Consider the following 12,007-nt stretch of genomic DNA (forward strand, 5'->3'; position numbering starts at 1 on the left):
TTATACCACGATAATTTTTGCAGTCCAGCTGTGACCCTTTTCCTTTGTAAAGTGGCACGATAACAGCCTTACACCAATCTTTTGGTACTCGGCCGCTTCTCCAACACAAATTGAAAAGGCAGTACAACTGACTAGCTACTACGCCTTTTCCTGCTTTAAGCATCTCGACCGACACTCTATCACACCCAGCAGCCTTTCCCGCTTTCATACTCTTAAGTGCTTCCACAATTTCGAACATTTCAATTTCGCCTTCCATCTCATTCTCTTTTTCTTCGCTATAGCAGAAATCTTTCTTATTTCCTTCCTTTTTTTCAAATAAACTTTCAAAATAGTCCTTCCATATCTTTAGTACACATTCTTCTCCTTTCACAACGCTACCATCCTGGCATCTGATCCTAGTCAGCTCTCTGGTTATAGTATTTCCTCGGGCTGACCTTACGGATTTCCAGAATACTTTCAGATTTGACTGAAAGTCTTCTGATAGCCTTTTATCAAAATCCTCTTTATACTCTTCTTTCTTTCTAATCACAGCTTTCTTAACCAAATCTTTCATTTTCTTATATTCCTTACGTGCTTCATTCACATCTTCATCTATAACCTCTTGCATTCTTAAGTTAGCTTTTGCTGCTAACAAATCCAGCCATGCTTTCTTCTTTAATCGCACAAGTTCTTGCACATCTTTACTCATCCACGCATTTTTGTGATTTTTTCCTTTCCTTCTTCTACTTACACCACACACTTCAACAGCTACTTTCACAATTCTTTCTTTAAATTCCTTCCATCCATCTTCAATATCGCTCATTTCCTCTAAATCTTCAAATTCATCCTTCAGTCTATTAATATACTTCTTACCTACATCCATATCTTGCAAATTTTCTACTTTTACTCTTTCCAAAGCGCTGGTTTGCTCCCTTACCCTGTGCCGCCAGCGATTGAAGATACCCCTTATCCGGGATATCACCAGTAAATGGTCCGAGTCAATGCCAGCACCGCGATATGCACGGGTATCCAGCACTTTGTTCTTCAATCTTTCATCTACAATCACAAAATCTATCATACTTTTTAAAATACCTTCCACTCTTGTGTAGGTGTGGATCTCTTTATGTTGAAACATTGAGTTCGACACAAAAAGATCCCACTCTAGACAAATTTCTAATACACTTCTTCCATTATCATTCACCTTTTCGTCACCAAACGCACCAAGCACCTTTTCATATCCATCACGCTTTACACCCACCCATCCATTAAAATCACCTAACATAATAATCTTCTCATTTGGCTTGGTAACTTTCAATACTTCTCTTACACTATTCCAGAACTCCTCGTTTTCGCTTTTTGCTGATGTTGTACCCCTCGAACCCACATCCCAAGGTGCATAAACACCTAGAACGAAGATCCGAGTGATTCCAACTTTCAGCCTAATCCATAGAAGACGAGGGCTGACACACTCATACTCATTCACGCACTCAGCCATTCGTGCAGAAAGAATTAGACCGACCCCTTGACAGCCTCGGCTGGTACTGGAAATTCCAGACCAATACGCCGTGTAAGGGCCGTGCTGCGTCGCGTCGCATCCTTTCCGCTTCGTTTCATTCACGCACAACACATCCAAACGTCTTTCATCCATCATCTGGCATACTTCCTCAATCTTATCCTTCATTCCTCCTCTTACATTCATCGTCGCAAAGCGGCTTTCAGCAGACCGCATACCGCTCCCGCCGGGAACGAGACGTGATGGGGTGCGGACACCATCGCCGCCATCTAGGTGCTCTTTCAAAAAATTTGCATCCATGCGATTCCCACGAGACGCTAGGGAAAAATTTTGTCCGCCCCAGCAGAGCCCCGCATGCCAGGGTAAGGCTAGCCATTACCTGGGGGTCGCCCAACCCCATGGCGGAAGTGGCACGCTCGAGACTAGGCTCGCCCCTAGCCATGCATCCATCGGCGCGGCAGACCTTAGATTGGCAGGGATTTACATTAAAGAGGAATCCCAAGTCTATCCCTTAGTCGGCTCTTACGACATCCGTGGGAAAGAGATGGAGAATTAAATCTAAGAATCTATTATTAATATTTCGTTCATTGTTGTATTGCTGTAATGAAGAAAAGTTCATAAAATCTATAGTAAGATTCGTTGGGGCGTCACTACTGCTTTCTACAATCATACTATTGTTTTCGACGTCAGTGTACCACACGGCCTTAGAGACATTGAAATCCCCCAGTATTAAGAACACGTCATTAGGTTTCGAGTGAACCAAATCAGCTGTGCGATCATAGAAAGAGGTTAAAATACTTTGGTGTGAAGGCGAGTGGGGAATGTAAGTACATCCTAAGTAAAGGCAGGAGGAAGTGATCTGCCGAGAGGCAGTCGGAGCGCGCCGGTCGGCGCGGTCGCGCAGCGGTATGCTCAGCCATAGCTCGTCAGCCGGCGGCGGCGCGCACCACTCGGGCCGGGCCGACGCGCACAGCTCGCGGCGCACGCCAATCAACACCCCTCCCCCGCGCTCGAGCCCGCTTGCAGCTCCATCACGATCGCAGCGAAATACGTCATACCGGGAATCGAAGTATTCAGAGCTATAAAAACCATCATTGAGCCATGACTCCGTAATACAAATGATATCATAATTATTATTAAGAACTTCACGTAGAAAAAATTCCGACTTAGTTCTCAGTCCTCTCGCATTTTGATAATAAATTAATAAGTCATGTTGATCAATCATTGTTAATATATTTTACTAAAATTCTATGTAAGAAACATACGTACCACCAGCATCGCAAAAATGAAAACGAAAGACATAAATAAAAATTATAAGGTTTAATCAGAACGACAAACATATTTCTGAAAAGCTGTCTTAAACAAGTTTTAATACAAAAATTAAAGTATACAAGTTTGATTATCCACATAATGTTGTGGTATTTTATAGTAGGAATATTGTTATGTGTGCTAATGCTAAAACAGAAAGAATGAAGAATGAATGAGTATAGAACTATATGAAAACTTAAACAATATTTACGATATAAATTTTGGCTATTACAAAAAAGTCATTTTATTTTTGTAAGGTCACTTTCACTGGAAATTAATATGGGCTTAGATGCATCGTTTTTTCTGACAAAAATCCTACAATCTCTAATCCAAATGTAGGCATATCCAATTATAATACTAAGGCTCAAAAACTATGGCTAACTTTTGCCTTCCCTTATGAAAGTAAACAAAAAAATAAATATCTATGGCAAAAAGTAATATCCTACCACCGAACTAGTGTTGCTCTACTTTATTATGCTGTCACGTGTCGTGACGTTTTACAGCAAAACAAATGGGAACACGTTGCGTGACCATTCCGCTGTATGTTCAGGTGCACGCACAACTCGCTCCTTCATGATTAAATGATGAAAGAGCTGAATTCCCCCAGAAATAGATATTGAGTGAATACTTTTTTTATTTCTTACGGGTAAAAAAATGTTTCTATTACGAGTAATAGAAGCGTGAAATTCATACGTTACGATATAGTGGCAGTTATTGTCATATCGGATCTAGTAAATTTAATAGGTAAACTTGTTTCTTTTTCTGTTTTTTTAATTTTCTAAATGATTAGGATATTATTTTCTGAAATTGGAATCATACTTTTAATAAGGAATGGACTTCCTACTTCTTAACGTTTTATAAAAATATGTTCCCATGGACCTTACGCTTTAAGCCATGGCGATAAGCTGAAGTAAAAGAGAGATTGTTTCAATCATCATATTAATAAAACAGTTATGAACTGCGGGTTCGTCTTTTCTTGAGATTCTGAGCAGAATAGCCAACACTATCTTCTCAGTTTCGACATCTAAAGGAGCTTTATCTGCATTGTACCTACTATTTTTGTAGCTCGTTTGATGAAAAATATGTATGTAAAAGCCTTAAAAAAAGAGGTCATTCCTGCAAGAAAATCACTAAAAAGTTAAGTATCAAAAACGTTCGTACAGTTCACAAAGAAGACTTTAATTTTTCTACAGTTTTTGGAAGTTAGAAGTTTCACTCTGCGCTGTAGTTGGCAACATTCGATCCGAGCAATGTCGTCATATTTTATTTTTTGCCATCGTCACCGGGCTATAACGGTGGGTCCCAGGGCGCGGGCTAATGCGTTTATCGGGGCTCCGGGGCGGAGGCGCGGAGTTCCGCCGCGGGATTGTTGTTCCGGATCCGTATCCGCCGCACTTACCATTGACGTCATGGTTAACATAGCTACACTGTTAAACGCGTCAATGTTTATAGCAGACTTCAAAAATGTCGGTAGAAGAAGGAAGGTATTTCTCGGCGGGAAACTACTTTCGCGAATTTTCGGTACGAGCTTATGTTTAATTATAGATTAAAAATTTATCCCGAAAATCTCGGATTTTGCTACGAACGACTAATATTATACGGGTACAATACTTCGGCAATAAAACGGCGTATGAAATACATTCAGTCAGAAAAGTATCGGGAATGGATTATTTATTTATGGTTCCAAATTCAAATTTTTGTTTTTTTTGTTGTTGTTAGATTGGCACAACTGTTTTCCATTTTGGCGCGGAGTTTGAGTTGCATCTGTTGTTTACATTAAATACAGTGCTATTTTTAGTTATATCATATCTAGTGTGTATTGCTAATTTCATAATGGATAAAAACATCGAACAAAGAGTTTGTCTTAAATTTTGCATTGCCAATGGAATATCGTGTTCGGAGTCACTGAAAATGTTACAGAAGGCTTACGGTGAATCGACTTTATCAAAAACTCGTGCTTATGAGTGGTACAAAGCGTTCAAAAGCGGTCGAGATGTGATGGAAGATTTGCCTCGCTCTGGTAGGCCATCAACGTCTGCAACTGAAGTTAACATCGCAAAAGTGAAGGAAATAGTGACTGAAAATCCTCATTCAACTTTGAGAGAGATAGCCACCGAACTTTCTGTATCTCACGAGTCGATCCGTACCATTTTAACTAATAATTTGGGTATGAAACATGTTGCCGCTCGGCTAGTCCCAAAAGACCTGAATTTTTTTCAAAAACTCAATCACATGAGAGTCGCTGAGGACATGCTAGAACGAGTCAATTCCGACCCAACATTCATGAAACGCATTGTTACTGGTGACGAGACGTGGGTTTACGAGTTTGACATGCAAACTAGTCAAGAAGCTTCGGAGTGGCGCCTTCCAACTGAACCGAAACCGAAAAAACCACGCCAAAGTCGTTCAAAAGTCAAAGTCATGTTGACTGTTTTCTTTGACTATCGCGGTGTTGTGCACTCGGAATTCTTGCCGGAAGGTCAAACGGTAAATAAGGAATATTATTTGAGTGTTATGCGGCGTTTAAGAGAGCAAATCCGACGAAAAAGGCCAGATTTGTGGAAAGAAAATTCTTGGATTTTGCACCATGATAATGCACCTTCGCACAAGGCCATCATTGTGAACGAATTTTTAACCAAACACTCAACAAATACCATCGAGCAACCACCATATTCACCAGATATGGCTCCAGCCGACTTTTTTCTTTTTCCTAAACTCAAATTACCACTTCGTGGCACCCGTTTTCAATCGGTAGAAGACATAAAAGAGAATTCGCGGCGAGAACTGACCTCAATTCCGGAAACAGCGTTTAAAAAATGTTTTGATGATTGGATTATTCGTTCGCGTAAGTGTATCGTTTCTAAAGGAGCATATTTTGAAGGTGATAAAATAAATTTGGATTAATAACAAACAGTTTGTGTATTATTGATCTTTTCCTGCTACTTTCTTGACAGAGTAGTATATGACTACCACTCAAATACATGTAGTTATGACCTATTGCTTTGTGATCTCATACCGATCTCAATGCTCATGCACAGCGCCGCACGCGAGATGATCAGATGCATTCTCACGATGCACCGAGGCTGCAGTAATGCAGCTGAAATATGCTTTGTGGTGACTTGTGATTGGCTTGGCTACCTACTTATAGGTATAAATTTATATTAAATGCCATCACTAAGCCAATACAGTGGTCTTTCGGTACTTGCGAGAGTGTTGGCTCTATCTACCCTGTAATGAATAAAGATATGATTATATTTATGTATGTAAATGCAAGTTTATACCTTGTATATATCTCGTTTCTAACGGGATAGACAGAACCGTAAGATAAAATGCGATGGCCACGTTTAGTAAGATGGCATTTCAAATCCAACTAGGATTTGAAACATTTAAGGATTGCATGTCTACCGCTTCATAAATACTCATAATCTTTACATTATATGTATTTCCCTTTATTGACTTTCACAATTTGCCCAAAAAGAAAAGCTGCTGACACACACTGTGTCACTTCAATAGAAATCTCTTCCTACGGTAGACTTTCTTTGCTACCAGACCAGTATGAAAAACATATATTCTTCTGATAAAACGTTTTCCCGAAGGTACCGTGATTTTAACATTTTCCCGCCAAAATAACATAAACTCCACATTGTTCTAAAAGCACAGTATATGTAAAAGCTTTTCTTAAAATGTGTCTGTTTGTTTCAATTCAAGTTATCGGTGCTTACTTTACTCCATCACATAACACAGGTTTTAGTACTCGATTGTTGAATACTGAAGTCTACTTTTGCAAAGGTCAAATGTAAGTCGCTTAATGTAAAAATCAGACTTTACTGGTCCAGGATTGTGGTTACATACAGACCCTGGGCTCCTCTCCAGTAAGGTAAAAACGCAACCTGGACAAGCCAAAAGTATGCTGAAAAGTACACTAGAAAATTAACTATCTTGTTAGACATTGTTTTATTTAGACCTCAATTGGTTGCGTTATATATGTATATATATATATGTATAATCGATGGAAACCACAAGTTAAAGTTTTGCAGCCTTACCGCAATAACACGTGTAATGTTATTAGATCGCGTCTGTGAACCTATTTACGTTGGAGGCCCTTCTATATCCGATCTATAACAGGCTCGTGATTGCGGATGCAAGGCTTTTACTGCGTTAAATATAAAGGTCAAAGTTAACTAGTTGATGCGCCATTAATTTTATGTAGATACAGGCGCTGCTATGTTTGTCCGGAATTCAAAAATGTTATAATTCGTAGTATCAATTTCGGGAAGTACAATTGAATTTAGTCATGTGGTGTGGACGTTGTAGTGAAAAGTTACGTGTAGTCAATGAGTATTTATCCTCTTTGTTCTCGATGTCCGGCTTACCTAAATTGAAGCTTTCTACAGCCATACAGAAATCCTTAAAAATATATTTTTTTACATTTGTGCGGTATTGATATCTCTCTCTCTCTCTCGACATCTCTCACAGTCCTTTGACAGCAGACAGCACAAACACTGACCTGAGTGAGTCTGACGTCCGCGCTGACAGTGTACACTCCCCGGCACTCGACCACGTCGTCCGGCTTGTCAGACGGCACGGACCGACGCCAGCAAGCCGCACAAACCGCCACTAGGACACCGCATAGCGTTGCACTGAAACAAAAAAACATTATAACAAAATGTTTTATGAACAGAACTGAGAACAAAATAAAAATTTTAAAAAAAAATTTTTTATCTTACAGGTGACCGTCACCGGATTCTTTTATTTCAAATATTTCCAAGGACTGGGACTATTCATGAATTAAAAAAAAATATATATTTATAGCTAAATAGAGATTGATAGCTACCTGTCACTATTTGAATATCAATTCCATCATTGGGCAATATAGCTAAAAGTGGCCCTTCAGTCTTCTCGAAACAGTCGACTCTATCTACCCCGTAAAGGATATAGACGTGATTAAGTCGGTATGAAACGATGCAACTCGGTCGGACTGTAGGATCGATACATCATAATTAAATGATAAGGTAATGACTACTGTAACCGCTTCGGCGAAGGTTAATCATGACGTCATTCATAATCATAGCCAATTTTAAAAGACTACGCATTAAAATAAGCAATACGGAATACATATTTTCCTCATATTGATATCTTGTCCGGTATTATTTTCTTTCTATTTTATTTGTTTATTGTTCAATTTAACAACTCACTTACAAACAGTGGCATAGTTTAACAGTTTGACATAATAGTACAAAATTTAGGGAAATTCACGTAGAAAATTTAAGCAATTTAGACTCTGCTTAAAAATTCGCCAATATATGCACGGATAAAGTAAATCCGCGAGAATTAATAAAAAAAAAATTGCACCATGCTGTTCGTACAATATACACTATTTTCAAAACAATTAATGCATAACCAAAAATCTATTTAATATTTTTGGATATACGTTAAAAGGTAATGTCAATTGCTTCCTTATATTTTCACAGAAAACCAAGGTGTTTAACCTCAGCAACTATGTCAAAAACCTTTTTAACTCTAAAAATAAGTGGATCAAAGTATCGTATCAGAATTGAGCCTTCCAAATCCGTAGCCCGATCTTCCTTGACTTTTATGAGGGTTAATCGTTCCTTTTCGCGATAACCGCTGTTACCCCGATACCAGATATCCTGATAAGTGTCACGACTCACGGCACACTTAACATAATATTTTAGATACCCTAAACGGTGAATTATCTTCTTACGACTGAGATTATGATGTAGTTTTTTTATCATTTTAAGGCGTGTTTCAGTCCTTATACGAAATATTAGCAGATTGTTGAGATTATTTTTAGATAATATATTTTTTTTCATTAATACACTATGACTTTCAAGTGATGTGTGTTAAATACTTATTGCAATCCTTCCCATCGTTCACATTGGGAATTTTTTCCATTTTCAATGTCGAATGCTTTTTAAATAATAATCAATTGTTACAAAGTGGTTTGCCTTCCTGAAATTATTTAATAATTCTGATAGTTTGTGACGAAGCTAGATTAATGACATTGATGTCTTCGCTAGCAATTCCCTTCACATGTAATTAGGGATATGTCATTTTTGGACGTTAATCACGAATATTAATTCCACCGGGATAGATTACAGAGCACTGATTATTCTCGATAGCCGTCGATTGCTTCATTAACTATATTATCAAGCACCACATGTATTTGGACTTTATAGATAACAGAAACATTTGAGGTCAATGTTGTTTAATTTTGGTGTCAGTAGAGGGATAAGATATAAACATCTCATAATTTCTTTTTTTTAATCACTTCGCCAATTTATAAATGTTTTAAGTAATTTAACATTTAACATAATTGTAATTATCGTGTACAAGGTAAGCCATTAAAAATGATTAGGTATGTGCGTAACTAGTGAAGTGAGTTTCATGTCAGAGGAAAACAGTATTAATTGCTGTAAAAAGAATTATTCTCCTGACAACTAACTACCCGCACACTGGAAATCCACTACGAAGTAACCACCAGTGACCGAATATGGTCTAAAGATATTCAAATATCTAAGCTAATTCGACAAGACAAGAAAATAGCCTAATTTACCTCTGTGAAATCAAGAAAAATTGTTCGTTTAGTTTTCCTTTGGAATTATTCTCGTGTGACGTCTGAAGGATAGGGTAAGGATACGTGGCATAAAATGTCTAGTGCCAGTGAAAATTCGCAAGGATTTTCTAAACTATTATTTCGTGGACTTGGGCTAGTTACCAGTCACTTTTGGAATCCCGATTCCACCATTAAGCCACACAGCTGAGCGTGGCATTTCAGTTTGTGCGAGACTGGTGGCTCTGTCAACCCTTCAGGTCTACCTTTAGCTTGAGGTCTAAAGGAATAAAGACTTATGTATGTATGACTAGCATTATTCCGGTTTCTATGCCTAGAACTAGTAAGCTTTTCGCCACTCAAATGATTCTTCAAATGATCCGCTGCGTCGCAAAAGGTTATAACGTCAATTTGGACTTGTTCAAATAGCCATCAAAAAACAAAGGTCAACCATGTAAGCTAGTTTCACTTTCACTTGCGTGACGAAGGTTCCGTAGTACATTATTGATTTTTCTTTCTTCGTAAAATTGTACAAAATGCATTTTTGTGTGGTTTTACAATTATACATACAAACTCAAAATGAGTAGGTTTTTTTTTATTTTAAAGCAAACAAGTAACCTAAGATTTAAAAATAACCAGATTTTAAAGTTTCCTTCTATTTGGAAAAGTTATCCGGATTTGCATATCGTTTAACTAATCTAAGATAAGTTATACTTAAGCAATAAAGTGTTAATGGAACCTTATAAATAAATATCCCACTCCTTGCAGTAACCATACCGAGTGGTAATAGGCAGGCAAACAAGAAAATAAGATTAAATAGGGCACATAACAGCTCACAGTAAGCGGCTTAGCCAGCACGGCTGAATAAAGTAATTTGGCGATCTTATTAACCCGCCCGATGGAAAATCTATAATCATTTTTAGAACATTTTCTATGGCTTCTTCACCGAATGCGATGAGGGAGGTTCTCGTTGTACCTTTTTTTGCAAACTTTTGATTATTGCAATCAATTTATGTAGAATTCTAAGTGTATAAAAACGGCGGTGTTTCGAAGCCAACGTTTTGACGCAAGAATAGTTTATAAGTGCATAGAAAATGAAATATTTTCATTGTATACGTGCTCCCATGGGAAACAGATATGATAATATGTATGTATATTTTGCCAGAAGTCTAGAAGCCTAGTCTTGTGGAAGAGTATGCTAGTATTATTTTACAAAACATAATCTTTCTAACATAACACAGATATAGAACTGGCTATGAACAAATAATTTATAAAATTTCCATGTGATGTTTGATAACGTATACTGTTGATGTTCTATGGTTCATATACATAAGATAGGATAGATAGTTCATACACAATATTCAACAAACTTAAAATTTAAGAGGAACAATAAATTCAATATCAATTTATATCAGCACTTTTGTAAAATACGTGAAAACCGTTAATGAAAATAACATTAATTAATTTAATCCATGTTTGTGCAGATTAGCTGCAGCACGGATATTGTTAAGGCTTGAACCACATTGCTAGTTAGGCGATAATTGCAAAATCAAACTTGAAACTATTCTCCGACAGTCATTTGTCTATATAATTTTCTATATTTTAATGAACGGCCTTCGGTTCACTTAAGTTGTACAGGATTTGATTATCGTAGAATAGACGACAAATAACCCTATATACGAGTATATACTTATTTTAGTAGCCATTTTATTATTTTTTGACTGTTTTCAGTATATATAACAAAGAAAGCTAGTAGTAAAGTATATATAACAAAGAAAGCTAACAAAAAAAGTTAAAATTTACGATCCACAATGTCACTCGAACTGATCTTTTATTTATTTTTCCTGAAGAATGATTACAAACTTATGGCCTCAGGAGTATTTTTTTCCAATTCTAAAATATACCACCAAAATATTTTTAGTTGGGTTAGCATTGCTCTGAATGTAACAGATGGATGTTACGTTCCTATTTACAATACGGAAGCATGAATAAAATTTCCTGCCTGAATTTTTGTCACGTTTTATTTATACGACGAAATAGTATAGCTAAATATATAAAATCATTCCTTTGGTGGTACACACGCCTTTTTTGCCCATAGCGTGTTTAAACTATAATTTCCGATTTGTCGTACTGTTTGCTATTGCCGCTTGCAAAAGATCTTATCTTTTTAAAGCGAAGTTAAACCAACACACAATAAATTAATTATTTGTAAATAAGACTCTAAAACTATGTAGGTACCGTGTCAATAACATAGTTCGATTACCCTTATATCGATTTGTACCTTAAGAATAAATTCTATCATTCTATATGTAGAGTATTGTTGAGTTTGTATTGTCTGTAACTAATACAGGTTAGTAAGTCACCCTTCACACGTCCAATTAGGCGACAGCCGGACGTTTCCTGAAATCGGCCTCGGGACATGCGGCCCGGCGGACTAACTTTTGACAACCATTACTATGTTTGGATCTTACGACTTACGAGAGTTGACTAATTAAACGATTGACTTATCGATATCTATGTGATTGGATTAAAGAGATCTATATTTGTAAAAATACGTTCGGTGAAAATGCTGCAGTGTAGTTTGTTCCGCCGCTTCTTCAACACGTGCGCTTTGGAAGCGTTATAATTAGATT

The 12,007-nt window shown here is 37.3% G+C and overlaps 2 protein-coding genes across 3 annotated transcripts in view; one reads left to right on the forward strand and one right to left on the reverse strand.

The window, feature by feature from the left end:
- LOC106137261 (probable beta-hexosaminidase fdl) overlaps positions 1–12,007 on the forward strand; it is an 86,134-nt gene that overhangs the window by 41,240 nt on the left and 32,887 nt on the right. The window lies entirely within an intron of this gene.
- The window catches only part of LOC106137227 (uncharacterized), a 39,525-nt gene that overhangs the window by 20,314 nt on the left and 7,204 nt on the right, over positions 1–12,007 (reverse strand). The window contains exon 3 of the mRNA XM_060949447.1: positions 7,308–7,440. Within this exon, the coding sequence (XP_060805430.1) occupies positions 7,308–7,440 (133 nt within the window). The remainder of the gene's footprint in view (positions 1–7,307; positions 7,441–12,007) is intronic.

Source organism: Amyelois transitella, chromosome 19 (genome assembly GCF_032362555.1).
Source record: "Amyelois transitella isolate CPQ chromosome 19, ilAmyTran1.1, whole genome shotgun sequence".
NCBI lineage: Eukaryota > Metazoa > Arthropoda > Insecta > Lepidoptera > Pyralidae > Amyelois > Amyelois transitella.